Source organism: Notolepis coatsorum, assembly GCF_963971535.1.
Source record: "Notolepis coatsorum genome assembly, chromosome: 1".
In the NCBI taxonomy this organism is placed as follows: domain Eukaryota; kingdom Metazoa; phylum Chordata; class Actinopteri; order Aulopiformes; family Paralepididae; genus Notolepis; species Notolepis coatsorum.
The window spans coordinates 170,536,718-170,556,130 of record NC_140165.1 but is presented as its reverse complement, the minus strand read 5'-3'; the positions used below and the strand labels follow the sequence as shown (position 1 = coordinate 170,556,130).

At 42.1% G+C, this 19,413-nt stretch overlaps 1 protein-coding gene across 1 annotated transcript in view; it reads right to left on the bottom strand.

Moving 5' to 3' along the window:
• Positions 1–3,412: 3,412 nt before the first annotated feature.
• LOC311223443 (la-related protein 4B-like) overlaps positions 3,413–19,413 on the bottom strand; it is a gene marked incomplete at both ends in the record, with an annotated part of 100,630 nt that continues 84,629 nt past the window's right edge. Inside the window, 6 exons of the mRNA XM_084308230.1 lie at positions 3,413–3,925; positions 4,958–5,069; positions 6,786–6,973; positions 14,338–14,505; positions 16,328–16,352; positions 18,548–18,820. Coding sequence (XP_084164356.1) covers positions 3,413–3,925; positions 4,958–5,069; positions 6,786–6,973; positions 14,338–14,505; positions 16,328–16,352; positions 18,548–18,820 — 1,279 coding nt within the window. The remainder of the gene's footprint in view (positions 3,926–4,957; positions 5,070–6,785; positions 6,974–14,337; positions 14,506–16,327; positions 16,353–18,547; positions 18,821–19,413) is intronic.

Genomic DNA, 19,413 nt, shown 5'->3' with positions numbered 1-19,413 from the left:
ATACCACTCAATGTTAGGGCTATATACCACTCAATGTTAGGGCTATATACCACTCGATGTTAGGGCTATATACCACTCAATGTTAGGGCAGATACCACTCGATGTTGGGGCTATATACCACTCGATGTTAGGGCTAGATACCACTCGATGTTAGGGCTATATACCGCTTGATGTTAGGGCAGATACCACTCGATGTTAGGGCTAGATACCACTCAATGTTAGGGCAGATACCACTCGATGTTAGGGCAGATACCACTCGATGTTAGGGCTATATACCACTCGATGTTATGGCTATATACCACTCAATGTTAGGGCTATATACCACTCAATGTTAGGGCTATATACCACTCGATGTTAGGGCTATATACCACTCAATGTTAGGGCAGATACCACTCGATGTTGGGGCTATATACCACTCGATGTTAGGGCTAGATACCACTCGATGTTAGGGCTATATACCGCTTGATGTTAGGGCAGATACCACTCGATGTTAGGGCTATATACCACTCGATGTTAGGGCAGATACCACTCGATGTTGGGGCTATATACCACTCAATGTTAGGGCTAGATACCACTCGATGTTAGGGCTATATACCACTCAATGTTAGGGCAGATACCACTCGATGTTGGGGCTATATACCACTCAATGTTAGGGCTATATACCACTCGATGTTAGGGCTATATACCACTCAATGTTAGGGCTATATACCACTCGATGTTAGGGCTATATACCACTCAATGTTAGGGCAGATACCACTCGATGTTGGGGCTATATACCACTCAATGTTAGGGCTATATACCACTCGATGTTAGGGCTATATACCACTCGATGTTAGGGCTAGATACCACTCGATGTTAGGGCTAGATACCACTCGATGTTAGGGCTAGATACCGCTCGATGTTAGGGCTAGATACCACTCGATGTTAGGGCTATATACCACACGATGTTAGGGCTAGATACCACTCAATGTTAGGGCTAGATACCGCTCGATGTTAGGGCTAGATACCACTCGATGTTAGGGCTATATACCACTCGATGTTAGGGCTATATACCACTCGATGTTAGGGCTATATACCACTCAATCTTAGGGCTATATACCGCTTGATGTTAGGGCAGATAGCACTCGATGTTAGGGCTAGATAGCACTCGATGTTGGGGCTATATACCACTCGATGTTAGGGCTAGATACCACTCGATGTTAGGGCTATATACCACTCGATGTTAGGGCTATATACCACTCGATGTTAGGGCTATATACCACTCGATGTTAGGGCTATATACCACTCGATGTTAGGGCAGATACCACTCGATGTTAGGGCTAGATACCACTCGATGTTAGGGCTATATACCACTCGATGTTAGGGCTATATATCCCCTCGATGTTGGGGCTATATACCGATTACACATTACTTGCTCACTGTCCCCACTGTTGTGTTGCTCTCAAATACAGTTGGATCTCTCATTCTCAGTACACCCCCTCTATAGCTACTCGATTTGGAGTCCGCTGTTTAACTTAACATTACATGGCACAATTCAGCAGAGGGACACAGTCATCTGTAGATGTGAGCAAAGAGTATGTTTCAGTCCCCTACAGTGATCCACATCCAAACTAGCATTAGTCAACTAATGCAGCCGGCCCAACTGTAACGTCAAAGTTTGACAAGTTGGGATAATGAAGAGCCACACTGTTCACATTGGAAAACAATGATGTTACTGAAGGAAACCCATCTCAAGTGTCTTCGATGATATATCTGCGCTGTGAGTTTGTTGAAATGACTTCAGTGGTTGTACCGCTATATTGCTGATGCTTCCTCAGTTAGCTTAATGTCAGATTTCTCTTATGGTCATTAGGCATAACGTTACTGTCAATGAGTCTTACTGCAAACAATGTTTTTGCTAAGCATGTTAAGGCATCGTTAAGCCTGGCATCTTTTATTTATTTTTTACCCTATTTAAAACACACCCGTTGTAAAATGTCTGGTAACTGGTAACACCGGTGTTGTCATGAGTTTGTTAACCGGTGGGAACGTTTCCTCACCATGGCAACCTAGCCTAGACCAATTTCAGATGCTTCATGCTAAACCTACCAAGAACCACTTAGATTCAAACACTCCCAACAAAGATCAACGATACAGACTTGGATCATCATCAGATGTGTTGAAATATTCTCCATTACAAAGATACCTAATATTCTTCTTAACCCTTTCACTGCCACACTACAAAATGGTTAACCCTTTCACTGTGACCATACAGGTTAACCCTTTCACTACCACACTAAAGGGTTAACAGATGAAATGGCTCTTGATAACAGAATACCCTATATCTAACCTGCCATGGCCTCCCCACCTCCCTGAAGCATTATTGGTGCATCCCTGACTTTGTTCGGCTAAGGGTGTCTTGGGGACAGAGTAGAAGCAATGACTAGAAGCAATACCAGCCAATTCAAATACTAATGTGCTCTAGAAAAGCCACCAGCATGCAACTAATAGCACGGGCACGAGACGATCGAAAACAGTTTGCAAACAGACCTCTGCTCGTATGCTGGTGTGAAAAACGAGATTGAAAGATTCCATAATAGCAAAAAGGTCATCGAATGCAGATGGATAAAAAGGACAAGTCTGAAAAACCCCTCTGAGAAGAACTAATCAAATTCTTGTCGCAATGAGATGGAATTAAATCATGCCCAAAGGCGCAAATATGTAAAAGGGAAGAAAAACAATCTCACACCCCGGTCTGATTAGCCAATTATGCCCCGTGTCTCAAATGACAGTACAGTCGTACAAATTGCACAACAAACACTGCACAACATGCAAACACGCCCTCAAGTGTTACACATCGAACAACATGGAGTGTGCCGCCTTGAGAAAAAACTAAAAACTAAAAGAAACTCCCATCAATCAACCTGGGGGGGAGCGGTTCTCCTCAGAATGCTGTAGTACTATAAACCCTGGAGGGGGGAGCGGTTCTTCTCAGAATGCTGTAGTACTATAAACCCTGGAGGGGGGAGCGGTTCTTCTCAGAATGCTGTAGCACTATAAACCCTGGAAGGCAGTTTTGGGACACAACGAATTGATCCCACCGGCGGCGCCTGAAAGAAGTTACAGAACGACGGAACATCATGGAGGGGAAGAGGAGGGAGAAGAAAAAAATAAACAATAAAACCACCCAATAAAAAATAAATAAAGTAAAGAGAAAACAGAACGAGGGGAAAAGGATGAAAACGGTGCTCTACATGCACACTAAAGTGCTTCTCGTCTGCACGCCCGGATCCAGAAGAAAGGCATCCTCTATGCTGCTTTGTGACTGGTGATATTTAGGTATTGAATAGCCCTGACTTGTAATATTTCCTTTTTTTCCCCACGCATTTGTGGTTTGCGAGGGAGGGAGGGGTGGGGGCTTGGGGGGGTCACACTACTGCGGGGACTTGGGGGGCGTGTGGATATCTCTGCCCGGGGTCTTCCCTGCGTGTGGGGGGGGCGTGTGGATATCTCTGCCCGGGGTCTTCCCTGCGTGTGGGGGGGGCGTGTGGATATCTCTGCCCGGGGTATTCCCTGCGTGTGGGGGGGGCGTGTGGATATCTCTGCCCGGGGTCTTCCCTGCGTGTGGGGGGGGCGTGTGGATATCTCTGCCCGGGGTATTCCCTGCGTGTGGGGGGGGCGGTGAGGGCCATCGGCCGGCCGGTCTGCGGGCCTCCCGGGAGGGTCGTCCCGGCGTGGCAGAGCCGGGTTTGGAGGAAGGGTATGTCTCTCTGACTTTAGCCTCGCCTCGGCCATCGCCCCCCGGGCCGCAGGAGGCGTCGGCGCACTTCCTCTCCTCGCCTGTGGGGGCAGCAGCGGCGCAGGCCGGCTTGGCCTCCTTGTGTTGCAGTGTCGGGGCGTCCTTGATCCGCTGGCAGATCTCAGCGTACGACGGCTTCCGGAGCTCCTGGGCGGACGGAGAGAAAACTGTAGTGCTTTGTCCTTTTAACCCTTTCACTACCACACTAACAAAGGGTTAAGCCTTTTACAGCCACACTACAAAGGGTTTACCCTTTCACAAGCAAGAGTTAAAGTGCAATCTGTAATCAAAATGTAAACAAACGGGTCAAATACAAATTTAACATTATTTTGAGTTGTAATGGTTAGAAAAGCCTTATTTTGGATCTGCAAGTCAAATCTCAAGAATTGATGTGCATAAAATCTAAATCTATATGGTTGAATAAATTACAGAATGGGCCTTTAAGTAAATAGAATATACCTTGGCTGACTGGTTTACGGGCATAAGACATTGTAAAAGAAAATTATAATAAAATAACTTTCATAACTAAAAAACATTTCAGACAGCACCATTTGTTCTCGTTAAAATCGATTGAAATGTCGCAGAAGTCACAATAACAAAAGACTGCAGCAGGGAGAACATAAATACAATTAATTAATCAATTAAAGGGGACCTATTGTGAAAATGGTCTTTTCCTGTGTTTTGCACAGAATGAGGGGTCGACAACACTGAGAAAATGCTAAATATGTGCATTGCAGCCACAATCGATATTTAATAACAAACGTGCATGTGAAGATATTTTTATTAAAATGTGCGTACAAGATGGCTCTCGCATAAATAAAATAAAAAGTTTAACCTAAAATATGTTTCTAACAACATTTTGAATGACACGATTGCTATGATATTGCTCTAACCAGAGTCATATTTGACCTGCAACGTCTAGTCTGAAAGTTCATTCGGCGGTACAGGCTTGTGTACCACTGCTACATGTGATAATCATCGTATCTGTACAACAAAAGCTTGTTACAGGCACAGAAACAGCCCACGGAGAACAGGACTGAAAGGAGAGGTATAGGGGCTGCTAGAATGCATAATCTGAATGGTTTCTTTCAGCAAAAAAGGTAAGACATGCAAAGGGGCCTCAAATACCTATATTAACTTGTTAAAAAGGACAAAAATATGTCCCCTTTAAATACTCACTGTAGCAGCACCATTGACTTGTACAGATTTGCTTGCAGTGGACAGAGTGCTGGTAGTGGGAACTCGCTCCACCGACACGTCCTTCTGTTTAATCTCTGCCACCTTTAATGCCCTGAAACAAACACACAGACCAGGATGAAACATTGCCTCATGCTGGAGGTCAAGAATCCCTATCGGCTTCTATGTTAAGGCCGGAATATAGTTCCCTCCACAATCCGCATCCGCAGATGCGCATTGGTGCGTGTAAGAGCCAATTTACATGGTAAAGTGCCATGTGTTATATTTTATGTATTAGTTTGTATTTATGTATTTATGTTGATTTCTGCCTGTATACATTGTGCCTGCCAAATTGTGTTTATGGCATTAGTTCCCATTGCTCACCAGTAGGTGACATACTTGGCTACTTAATGGGTAATGGGACTGATGACAGCAGGTGTGTTTGGTTACCGGCAGAGAGCCAACAGTTTTCGACGGTCACGTCGTACGTCGCCGTTGTTTGGTGAATTTGTTTTGTTTGTAGATAGTAATGTTTTGTTGTGCAAGGTAGTATCGTTCACTTTATATATTACATGCAAATTGTGCATATTTTATTGGTAATTATTGTTTGGTAAATAAACCCATTGGGGGTATATTATTATTGCAACAGACCTTGTGGAGATTCTATATTTCAACCAGACGAGTATCCAGCACGAGCCACAGACGCGTCAACTATATGTTCTAGCCGGTTATCAGCCTCCTCAGGGCTTTATAGATTTATTGTTTTTGTTTAGTCAAGTTAGGCCCTTATAGTGCATGACGTAATTTGCGTAATTTTCGCCAAAACTCTTGTCCGCACGGACGTCGGATCTGCGTGCCGACTGCGCATGTGACCAGCTGTCATAACAAAAGCACTCGATGCGAAGCTTCCGGACACCAAACACGGACTATAATCAGAGCTGCGTGCGCAGCGTGTCTGCATCCGCGTGCGTGTCAGTTTTCTAGTATACAGGAGCCTTTAGGTGTTATTGTTTTCCTGCATTCCATCACTGTGGTTACAGACACATCGTGGTTACCGACACATCGTGGTTACAGACACATCCTGGTTACAGACACATCCTGGTTACAGACACATCCTGGTTACAGACACTCCCTAATCAACACAGAATTTGGATCTGCATCTGGCCCGATTCTGCAGTCCTCGTAAGGAGACACTCATCTGTACCTGGCAGCTACGCTAGCTATGCTTGTGGGGAGATAATAATAAACTTTATTTGTATAGCACCTTTCATACAGAAAGAAGTGCTTCACAACAGAAAAAAGATAGGCATAAAATGAGCACACAAAGTGCAGACAAATAAAATCAGTTTTTCACATTAGGATCTAACATCCCAACAGGCCACGTTGTTTATGGTTTGATTCAGTTTTAAAAATAGACAATAATAAGTAAGATAGAATAGAGTAAAATTGTGCAATAGTGCAGTGCAATAAGTAGTAGAATAGAATAGACATGAAATGAGCACATAAAGTGCAGACATAAAATCTGTTTTTTTTACAGCGCAATAAAATAGTTCTGGAGATGGCATGGGCAGTGGTTACCTGGTTCTCCCTTAATTCCTGTCATTAATTGTGACCGTTGCCCGGACTACTACTAGAGCTGCCTAGTTAGCGGTTAGCCCATCTGTTAAGCCCGGCTGCGTTGTTTATAGCTGGTTGTTAAGCTAACCGTGCCTCGTCAATCAAGGCTTCATGGCTGTGTGTTGCATGCCTACCCTTCGCACTCACAACTAATGGAAAACATTACAGGACGAACGGAGGATGCAAAGTAGATTTTTCTGTGTGTGCTTCTTACACGGTGGGTAAGGAGGGACCAGGAGCACGGGGAGGCCCAGCAGCGGGGGTCGGGGCCGATGCCGGGGTCGTGGAGGCGGCGGCGGGCTGGAAGCTTGGGGGCAGCGGGGAGGCCACCGTCTGCAGCAGCTCCTTGGGGCTTCCAGGGGAGAGGGCACCTGCAGTACTGACATCCACGGCACCTACATTCTGTCACGACAAAAAAACAAATGAGATTAAAGCAAAGCAAGACAAACCACAACCATGATGAGATTAGAGCAAGGCAAGATGGACTCAAGTGTAAATGGCTGCTCAAGTGTCACGACAATCGAAACATATAGCAGGACTGGACAGCAAGGGAACAAAATTAACACCCGCCAAAGGCGTGTAGATTTCCTCTTTCGCTGGTAAATTACAGAGGCTACTCAGCCACTCTGGGGTGTAAAAAAAATTGGGAGCCATATGAGCATATGAGAGTATTATATCAGGGCTATACAGTGCGGGCATTTCACTCACATTTGCCCATAAAATTTAAAATGTTCTATATGCAAAGAGCAATTCCCAACCAGGAACGATCCTGTGTCCCGAAGCCAAAATGAGCCATGCCCCTAGTTTAGTTTATTTATTTAGCACATTAAAAAAATAAAAAAGTGCTAGGAGGGCTTGTACAAAGTTCCACTCCCATCTCATTGTCCATAAACAATATGAACTAAACACATGTAAACATGGTCTAGAAAATAAACTACAAAACAGGATCAGACATAAGGCAGACACTATAGCGAAAAGATGGACACGAGTCAATAAAAAGATTTTTATTTTTTCTCTAGTACAAGAGGGCAAAGGAGTGGAGAATAACATACTAACAGTATATAATGAGGAAAAAGAAACAAGCAGCCATACAGTAGATGCACAGGAGTAACTTAATGTGATGGTGATTTATGATTAGATTTTAATTGTTTTTTTTAAATATAGATAAGGAGGTTGTTGACCTCAATGATGAATTTAGAGTGTTCCAGAGTTTAGGACCTCTAAAGCTAATGTTGAATTAATGGCTAGATGTCCGACAGAAAAGTGGAGATTATTACTATGGTTTGTTGGATATGAGTGAAATTCTGATTAAAAGATGAAACTATGGAAGGTATCAGGAAGAGCTTGCCTATTGTTAATGAACTTGAATATGAATGAGCATGTTTGAAAGGTATTAAGTTTGTCAATTGATAGTAGAGAATATTTGCGGAACAGAGATGGTTCATATCTTGTAGAGTGAGAAATCATCCTGAGGAACCTCTTCTGGATTATTACTAATTTGTTAAGATATGATGGATATGTTGCAGCCCAGACTATATTACAGTAGTTAACACTTTGAGTGCCGGGACACGTCTTTTCACGTCTTTGCTGGCCATGCTAAAGTTGCCGGGGGACGCTGTACAGCGTCCTTATATCAATATTTCAAAAATCTGCGATCGGATTCATAATGTCCCTCCGCTGGCCTGAGATCCACCAGCAGGACCCACTGAGCTCTCTGGCGGTTCAGGAGCGCCATCTGGTGGCCGATCGGCGCAATCGCCAAAACAGGATGTTGAATAGAGGTTGTCATGACGACCGTAGTACTTCCGGGCGCTCGCTATGGTTCATGTGACTCTGGCTCATCACGCTACACGGTGATCGATTGCCAATAACTCGATAAACAACATGATTTGGACATATACCATTATACAAGCTGGAGATGGACCGGGTAAAAATATATCCCATAATGATAAAATTTCTACTCGACGATGATCGCCCAACGGCGAGCGGAGACTGGGGTGAGTTTCAGCGTGTAACGTTACCTTCTTCGATAATAACTGATATTATCAACATTTGACCCACATTAGATGATTGGTATAACGCTGCCCACGGAATTATAAGCGCCCCCTCGCCCATCCGGTCAACATCAGATGACGTGTAGTAACTTCTAGAAGTACGTCTAGTTGGAATTTTTTATATCGCGCTGATTGCCATCAAACTGTATTTCATCATCAATATAATGCATTTGGGGCTATATATCACGTTCTGGAGAAAGCTGCAGAAAGAGATGAAAACATACTTATACATTAGACCATACTTTACTATGAATATGTGAATGAAAAAGTTTAACGTTGCTACACAATGAACAATACATATAGGACTTTGAATGGGCCCTAATAATGGCAATGTAGCAATAGAATTTAAAAAGTTATAGCCCTGCAAAGAAGGGGACTTTCTCCATAGACAAATAGCGCTGGCAATCTATGGTATATCATTAATTTAACCTTAGGCAACCAAAGTGTTAAGGTAAGGAAATAAAAAGCTATAATACAAGGTTAGATGGGCAGAGGGATGCATCATGGGGCAGACCTTTCTCAAAATTCCAAGCATCATCATTGATTTTTTGCATACATTGTCAATGTGATTATGCTCATTTAACCCTTCATCTATAGCAGTGTTTCTCAACTGGTGGGTCGCGACCCAAAAGTGGGTTGCGGGGCCATTTTGAGTGGGTCGCGGGTGTGTGTGTAAAAAAATATAAAAAATTACGATTTATTTTTTTTGCACTACCTATCTTTGTGAAACTGGCTTCTCAGCTCTTGTCCAGCTGAAGACAAAGCAGATAAACAGATTGGACAATGAGCATGACCCCAGAGTTGCTTTGTCTACCATCACCCCAGACTTTGAGACTCTTGTCAGGAGCAGACAATATCCCCAGTTATCCCATTAGTTCCCTGGGATGTTAAGCTAAGAAGTCTGCTAAGAAGCATAATATTTATTATTATTATTTTATTTCATTGTGTTTTATCCCTAGTTGCACTTTTGTTGCAACCCCAGTTATCCCATTAGTTCCCCCAAACTTACTGTATGTCTGTTATGTTAAGCTAAGAAGTCTGCTAAGAAGCAGTATTATGCAGTATTATGCACATCGTTGCAGGCGAGACCCCCCCGCATTTCACTGTATACCTGTATGCTGTGACAAATAAAACTTGTATATATTATTTATTATTATTATTTTATTTCATTGGGTTTTTAGCCCTAGTTGCACTTTTGTGTTTATTTCATGTTTTTAACAGTGCATGAAAGATTGTGTATTACTGCTAATATATATATATTTTTAAAATAAATCATAGTGGTTAAAAAATTTGGGTCACGACTTTATGATTAAGGAAAATGTTGGGTCCCGAGGTTAGACCAGTTGTGACTGGCCGTGGGGAGGATGGACTTGTTGAGGCAACGTCAAATGTTCCCATGAATCATGGTGATATAACAAAACGCATTCAGAGATTAATGGCCTTCGAACTTTGTGGAGAGTTTCACACCTGTGTGTTAAACAACTACAACCCTACCCAGAATGCATTGTATTCCATGGCCCCCCTCTCTCTCTGGGGACATTAACACCTTGCGTCAGGCTCTTTTGTTATGTCAATTTGTTGGAAGCCTCACATAAGCCATGTAATGTGGAGGTCAAGGCATTGGCTGAACCAACAATCTTCTTTTATCTTAAATAATGCTTTGGTCCTTATCTGGATTATTGTGTTGAGGTGTGGGGAAATACCTATGAAACCAACCTACTTCCTTTGGTTATGCTCCATATAAATGTATTATAAGGAAAATGGGGGACCCTGATAAACAAGACAAATCAAGTGAAAGAGTGAACCTTCTGTAGTGTGGTAGTGAAAGAGTTAACCTTATGTAGTGTGGTAGTGAAAGAGTTAACCTTCTGTAGTGTGGTAGTGAAAGAGTTAACTTTCTGTAGTCGGTAGTGAAAGAGTTAACCTTCTGTAGTGTGGGAGTGAAAGGTTAACCTTCTGTAGTGTGGTAGTGAAAGGTTAACCTTCTGTAGTGTGGTAGTGAAAGGGTTAGCCTTCTGTAGTGTGGTAGTGAAAGGTTAACCTTCTGTAGTGTGGTAGTGAAAGTGTTAACCTTCTGTAGTGAAAGTGTTAACCTTCTGTAGTGTGGTAGTGAAAGGTTAACCTTCTGTAGTGTGGTAGTGAAAGGGTTAACATTATGTAGTGTGGTAGTGAAAAGTTAACCTTCTGTAGTGTGGTAGTGAAAGAGTTAACTTTCTGTAGTCGGTAGTGAAAGAGTTAACCTTCTGTAGTGTGGGAGTGAAAGGTTAACCTTCTGTAGTGTGGTAGTGAAAGGTTAACCTTCTGTAGTGTGGTAGTGAAAGGGTTGGCCTTCTGTAGTGTGGTAGTGAAAGGTTAACCTTCTGTAGTGTGGTAGTGAAAGTGTTAACCTTCTGTAGTGAAAGTGTTAACCTTCTGTAGTGTGGTAGTGAAAGGTTAACCTTCTGTAGTGTGGTAGTGAAAGGGTTAACATTATGTAGTGTGGTAGTGAAAAGTTAACCTTCTGTAGTGTGGTAGTGAAAGGTTAACCTTCTGTAGTGTGGTAGTGAAAGTGTTAACCTTATGTAGTGTGGTAGTGAAAGGGTTAACCTTCTGTAGTGTGGTAGTGAAAGGTTAACCTTCTGTAGTGTGGTAGTGAAAGTGTTAACCTTATGTAGTGTGGTAGTGAAAGAGTTAACCTTATGTAGTGTGGTAGTGAAAGAGTTAACCTTCTGTAGTGTGGTAGTGAAAGAGTTAACCTTCTGTAGTGTGGTAGTGAAAGGTTAACCTTCTGTAGTGTGGTAGTGAAAGGTTAACCTTCTGTAGTGTGGTAGTGAAAGGGTTAGCCTTCTGTAGTGTGGTAGTGAAAGGTTAACCTTCTGTAGTGTGGTAGTGAACGTGTTAACCTTCTGTAGTGAAAGTGTTAACCTTCTGTAGTGTGGTAGTGAAAGGTTAACCTTCTGTAGTGTGGTAGTGAAAGGGTTAACATTATGTAGTGTGGTAGTGAAAAGTTAACCTTCTGTAGTGTGGTAGTGAAAGGTTAACCTTCTGTAGTGTGGTAGTGAAAGTGTTAACCTTATGTAGTGTGGTAGTGAAAGGGTTAACCTTCTGTAGTGTGGTAGTGAAAGGTTAACCTTCTGTAGTGTGGTAGTGAAAGTGTTAACCTTCTGTAGTGTGGTAGTGAAAGTGTTAACCGTATGTAGTGTGGTAGTGAAATGTTAACTTGTGGGGAAAAGGAACTAAAAATAATTGATGGCAATGAAAACCTGACTTGTAGACTCTAGAGATGCCATAGAGATGCACATTTCATGCATATAGACTAGTACATACACATACACACACACACAAGATGTGTGACATGGCTTGGTTTCATGTTTTGAGGTACCTTCAATTATCTGTAAATAATACATACAGTACATACTGTATCTAAATTAGCCCTTTCCTGTGTGAGTGTTCCGTCTGGTCATAATCACTGATATTATAGATGGAAATAGATGAAATATTATTGTCACTGAGGGCAAGTTGTGTTGTTGTCTTGATATATCTACAAATAGCAGACGAATAGCCGGTTGCCTCTGGATCAATGAATGTCTAATATTGAATAAAAATAGTCACCCAGAATTATTTCATAATACAAAGTTTCTGAATGGACGTTTGGATTAAAATCATCCCGAAGACAGCATTGGAACGTTTGTGAGTAGGCTCTGGCCAGAGTATGAATGAAATACGTTGCGCGTTCAGCGCTGTGAAATGAAGGAAATGCGCGTCCCTATGTTTGGATTAAAATCATTGCTAACGTTAAGATAGCAGTGTAACTTAAAGTCAATGTTCAATGTTCAGATTCAGCGTCATGAAACATGAAATCCGTGATGAATTGCCAGCGCGCGTTCATCTTCAGCACAGTGTCCACCGAAGTGTATAGTGAAAACAACAACAACCATCGCGTCCTGACCTGATAATGATAATAAGTTGTTTGTTATTTTCTTTGAGTTTCCCTATTGAATGAATTTACTTCTTATGCCATTAGGTTGCAATAAATTCACTCGAACAAAATTCGTTCGCTCATCAAATTCGTGACATTCTAAATATGTTTTAATGTTGTTTAATTTAATGACAATACACACTCGCGTTTTTTTATGGGAGTATTTTTTTTTAATCTTTTTTATATAGACACTGCGTTTATCACAAGTTACGTTGCTATAACTTATAACATTAAGATAAAGTGTATTAACATTGTTCTTCTCTCTGCTAATAAAGGAGAGCGTGTGTCTGTGTGTGTTTCAACACCTCCTTAAGTACCTGTGAAGCATACGCGGACAGACCCACACCCAGCGTAAATGCCCTCGGCTGTAGTTTTTCCACAGTATTGAGAGACAATACTTGTCGAACTACCGGTATATAACAATAATTACCTCATTTACAAGTTGTATTTAAGTTTACAAATAAGGGCAAATAAGGGAAGACATTAATGACATTTCAAAGCAGTAAAAAAAAAAAACAAGATTTCGATTTTTTTTTATGTGGAAGACTTTTTTGTTTTTCTGACACTCCCCGGATCAAATCGGGTTTGGTCGCGTCGAGTCACAGTTGAGAACCACTGATCTATAGTAACTCCTAAACATTTTGTGAAAGGCACTTGGAGAATTTCATTTCCATTCATTCATATTTTAGATTCTTCTTTAGGGTAGTACTTATTTTTGTTGCAGAAGACCATGAAGTAAACAATTTTGACATTTAGAGTAAGCTTGTTGCATTGAAACCATTTAGAGACAATTACAAGTTCCTCATTCACGCATACAATCAGGGACTTGAAGTCATGATGAGTAGCTAAAAGATTGGTGTCATCTGCGAGTATTAGTAGAGTACCGTATTACAAGACATAGCCAAATCATTAATGTAAATTAAAAATAGTAAAGGGCCCAGAATAGAACCCTGTGGAACCACGAAGAGGATCCTTGATTTAACAGATGACCATCCATTGGATGACACAAACTGCTCTCTGTTGTCTAAGTAGTTAGTAAACCACTTGAGGGCAATATTGAATATCCTGAACACCATATCTACTGAGTTTAGAGATGAGAATGTTGTGGTTGACGGTATCAAAAGCTTTGCTCAGATCTAGAAAGACACCAATAGCAATTTTCTTGTCATCAAGTGCTGAGGAGATGTTATTGACGAGCTGTAGCAATGCATGTTCTGTGGAGTATTTTTTACGGAAAGCATACTGATGTTTATACAGGATGTTGTTCTTAGTTAGATGGTTAGAGATTCTTGAGTATACCAGTTTCTCTAAGACTTTTGAAAAGCAGGGCAAAGTAGATATAGGACGGTAATTGCCAAAGTCCTTTGGGTCTCCAGATTTATAAATTGGTATGACTTTGGCGATTTTGAGGTTGTGAGGGATGATACCGGATTGAAGGGATAATGATAGAATATGAGTTAAAGGATGGATGATATAATCAATAGTTTCTTTGAAGAGACTGCTTTTGATCCCATCATGACCTTGAGCGGAGTTCTTTAAGATCATGATTATATCATACACTTCCTTAGTACTAGGAGGATCAAAACTTGGGAGTGAGGAGAATTGACCTTTGATCCGACTACAAGGGCTCAAGTTAGAGTCTGCTATACAAGATGCCAATGAAGAGCTAACACTTACAAAGAAACCCTACTTTCCCCCCGTCTCTACTACAGTCTAGGAGGAAGAACACTGATGTTGCCATGATGAGTGCCTACCCGTTCCTTAGCGGTTCCAAGGACCACGGTGCTGGCCAGCCTGTTGTCGAATACGTCGTCTGTCTTGAGCTGGCCGGCCGCCCCGGGCAGTGGGGGGAAACTGGATAGGCCCAGCTCGAAGCTGGGTGACGGGGGCTTCGGAGGAGGGGGCGACAGGGGCGCCACTCTCTGGTGAGACACACCACGCACAGTCAGCAACAACGCTCTTCCACCTGTGCCAACTAGGGCTGGGTATCGCCACTGATCTCCCAAAACGATTAGATTCACAAGGTCCCGATTCGATAACATTTCCGATTCAATGGTTCAAGGAACCCTCTAATGCAGTGGTTCCCAAAGTGGGGGTCGCTAGATGATTTCCAAAAAAGAAAAGAAATATATATATATATTTTTTAATGCAGGCAGGCCACTGAATTTAGAAGCAGGCCAGGCCAGTGTTTCTAGTTGCAGCGGCGCAATAGTTAGATAACCAAGGTGGGGAACAACCAGGAGATCACTGCAGTGGAGAACTATCTCTCTCTCTTGCTCACACACACACACACACACACACAGGGAAATGTGATTGGTGGAGGCAGGACCCTTACAAAAAACAAAAAATCCATCAAAAAACTGTTGTTGCTAATCATTGACACATGCTAGCCTGTAATAATCCCCCCCAGAAAAATCTACTTTGCATTTGATATATCGCAAATATATGCCATCACACACACTGGCATTTAAAGGGTTAGAATTATAAAATTAATATGTGGTGTTAGGGGCTGAAGGGCTGAAGTTGAATAAAAGATTTATGGAAGAAAAAGTGGTATTTCAACATATAGTAATATTTTTATGCCGTTTTTGAAGAGGACAATTTAGTCCTGTATGGTAAGAGTGAGTATTTTTTTCAATCTGACATTACAAAAAAACTGAAAATCCATACAAATCAGTGTTGTTGCTAATCATACATATGCTAGCCTGTTTTTAACAATAATTTGTGATGCCATCACAACACTGGCATTTAAAGGGTACAAATAAAAAAAATTCCTACACCAGAATGCAGGAAATTAAGTCTTTGTAACAAAAAAAAATCCTGGTGGGGGACCCCCAGACCCCCTGCTTAAAAAGTGGCCTGACTGGGGCTATATTTCGCACTATATTTCCTGGCCTGAATGATTTCCCCAGTCCGGCCCTGGTTAAAAGCCTCCAATGCTTATTAGTGTGTGTGCGTTTGAACGTTTGCATGTTTCAATCATACATTTCCATTTATAAAAAAAAAAAATTTAATAAAGGTTTTTTTAAACGTATAATCATGAGTGGGGGTCGCAGCTCTCCGACAGTTATTTCGGGGGTCGCGGCCTGAAAACTTTGGGAACCCCTGCTCTAATGGAATGGAAAGTAGAAGAAAACTGGTAGTTTACAGTTTATTATGCCACCTATGCAGCTAATTTATTTTGATCCATTTTCTGCCTCAAATGTATGTCTTAGTTATAAGGTGGTCTGTCACAGAGTTAAAACATTTTCACTATCAATTTATTAAATTAGCCATTGTTCTTGGTTCTGGCCAGCCATATAATTATAGGGAATTGGCATAACGACTAAATTGGTGGACAAAAAAAAAATATATATATATATATATATCTTTCTTTTTTTATGATAGAATTTTATGGATTATGAATCGATAATCGCTCATTCAAGTGAAGATCGATTCAGAATCTGTTAAATCGATTTTTTTACCCAGCCCTAGCGCCAACAGCTCTACCAATGTTCCTACACATTTTCTATTTAAGACTTCATACTGTTCTAACCTTTCATTATTACACATTGCAGATTATCGCTCTATAGACTATAGCCTAATATTAATAATCTGTGGTGTTCACACTGTGTTCACACTGTGTTCACACTGAAGAACAGAGTCAATCTTTCAAAAGCCATTTCTGAAACGTTCCAGACCTGTGTAGGAATCCTAAAAAGGATAAAAAAAAGTGTAAAAAATAAATAAATAAAAAGTACTTACTGTAAACTTGTCGTCCCTCTTTTTCCTATAAGCAGAAAGATTTTTCCTTTAAGAAAGAGAACATTTTCAATTCTCAAACATCAAGTCTACTTGAAGCATGCATTAGCCTTACAAAGCAGATGGGGGGGGGGGGGGGTAACCCTAATAATCACAATACAGGAGAAGTCTGGCAAGAATCTGGCGATTCAATAAATTGTGATACATTGCAAATACTATGAAGAGTAAATAAAAACAAAGTCTGAGTAAAAATGTTGACTTGTATTTTTGCAATGTGATGACGACTAACCTCTGACAAGTAAAAGGAAAAAAATATATATCTTTAGTATTGATTATATAATGTCACAAGAGGAAAAACTGGATCCCCGGAGCACTGTTTGAAACTAGAAACCTGTATCCTTTGTACGTTGCATACGTACGGCAGACCTGTGAACACTAGGCCTAGTGGTATTTGGGGGGCGATAGCAATTTATGGTAGCAATGAGCACTTTATGATAGGCACTGCCCAATATGCACTATAAAACAAGAAAATAGAGCACTTTAGGATATGCCCCACCTAGATAGCACTCTAGTCGCATTTTAGGATAAGTACCGGTATTACTCCTGTAATTTCTACTTCGTGTTTTAACCTTGTAATTGTACCGTATGCATGCATTCCTGGTTTTATGTATTGTTCTAGTTTCATGATTTTATGTATTTGTGGTTCTATGTATCGTATTTTTGGTTTTATGTACTGTACGCACTTTGTCTTATGTGGTTTTATGTGGGGACTACCGATGAAAATTAGCCTCGGCTAATTCGGGTGCATTTACATCAATGTTTTATTGCAAAATGCTGAATGTTCATTAACACTTTGGCGACCAGAGTCCCGCGGCGATTTATAGTCCAGAGGACCGAGCTTTGTCAACAAACCGATGTACTTTCTAACAGCTATATATATACTTTATAGCAGGGGTGGCCAACCTTTTTTGAACCAATATCTACTTTTTAATTTACCACCTAGCCGAGAGCTACCAGCCAAAATTGTATATTGTAAGCAGTCATTTGAGGCTTTATAAAAGCAGCATAATGAACACAAATCTGTCAGTGCCGAGTCCGACCTCATCTTAAATAACAAACAGCATTGCTTGTTGTAGTTAACAAAGAGAGGCAGAGTTGATTTAGCAAATTCTTTATTTTTATTTTTATTTTTTTAAGAATCAAATTTTATTAATCGAGATCTACTTGAAATCAGCCCGCAATCTACCTGTCGATCGCGATCGACTGGTTGGGCACCACTGCTTTATAGTATTGCTATCTATCCATTCTCATTGTCACTTGAGTGCATAAACCGTGCCTTCATAATGGCTTAAAGAAAATAAAAATCCATCGGTTGGTTGTCATTTTATAGCGCCGTGAATATAAGGTTTATCGCAGTTTTCGCCTCGTCTTTTTTCTGGGGAGCTAGATATGAGGCTAAAGGCTAGTCACGTTATATCAAACGCCATTTCTGTTGTATATATACGAATGAAATAAAACAAACTGCGTAGCATCCGGACTATTACAGAGCATCTATGGATGAAATGGGGGCGGCGGGGGACGCCGATCAGTATTATTGATTAGCAATACAGTGTGCGTTCAAGTAGCCATTTTCACTGATCGATCACTTGCGTGTTACAACAATGTCCAATCCAGCTGTAATTTGGGGGAATAGTATCCTACCGTCAGCCCATGTGATCGCCGGCAGCATTTCGTCATTAGTCATCGGAATCTGGTAGATCGATATGTCCATTGGCTGATCATAAATCCCATTATTACAGGCTGAAATCTGCGTTCGGTAACGTGATCAAATATGGAGTATGTTCGGCTGGGATCTTGGCTCATGAAACGCCCCAGACAGTAAAAAAAATAATTTTCCCATTCGGCCTCAATGATACTGCAGTGGAGCGATGGCGCCCCTAAGAGGACCTGGCCGGTATTGCACGTCGCAGATTTAAATCTGGCGGGTAAATCTGCAGAGCCGATCGGGGACCTTGATCAGTTTATTAATATGGAATAAAACAATAACAACTTGCCACGAGTTAACTCGTGGCTCTGGTCCTCAACGGGTGGAATCGAAACACGAGTTAACTCGTGCTTGGGCGGCAAAGTGTTAACATACATTGTCCCTTACCAAAAAAACGAATAAATTCTACTTATTTTGTCATTGTACTATATGCATCTTTCACTGTGGGACGCATGTACCTTCCACGGCCCATGCCCAGGGAGTAGTCGGGGGTGATGGGCTCCGCCACGCGGCCCGTGCCCACGGTGTCTCTCCGGGGGAAGGCCACGTTGGAGGGTAACCGGGCTCGGGGCTGGCTGGCCGGGAGGCGTGTTGGTGGGCTGCTGCGCACCCCGTTGAGGAGGCGGTCGCTGGGGAAGCTGGGGAAGAGGGCGGGGCTGTCCAGAAGCCCCGAGTTGCGGTCAGGTGTGGTGGGGATGGTGGGCCTCAGGTGGGGCGGCTTACTGTGATTCCTGCAAGACAGTAGCAGATGCTGTATATTGATTGCAGTTCCTTAATCTGCACCAAGGGTTCCCAACTTGTTTTTTTTGTTAGGGGACGCCTTGGGTTTCCTGGAAGGCGCTATATAAATTTTTTTTTTTGATCCACTTTTTCTCCCATTTTCTATATTTTCTCCCATCCCAATTTCGTATAATCCAATTCAACCCTCCCCTGTCACGAACGCTGTTTCTTGCCTCCCACAAGCCGGCTGCAATGTGGACTAAGTCATACATAGCACAAGTCCCCTCCGGTACTTGAGGTAACAGCAGTCGCATCTTTTCACCTGCGCAGCTCGATCTCTCAGTGGCGAGGAGTAACGCGTGGGAGGCTCACGCTGCCCCCGACACTTCCTGATTCTACTGCGCAGGCGCACCAACCGACCTGTAGGAGTCGCTGTCCACAACGCCCGATCCCCACCCATCAGTTTCCCACCCCCTAATACGGCCAATGTGTATTAGTATGAACGACCAGCTAAACTGAAAGCAATGTGGAGCGCTGGGCTCGAACAGGCGAGCCCAGCGTCTCTGCATTCGTGGCGAGCGCCTTGCCCACTACGCCACGTAGC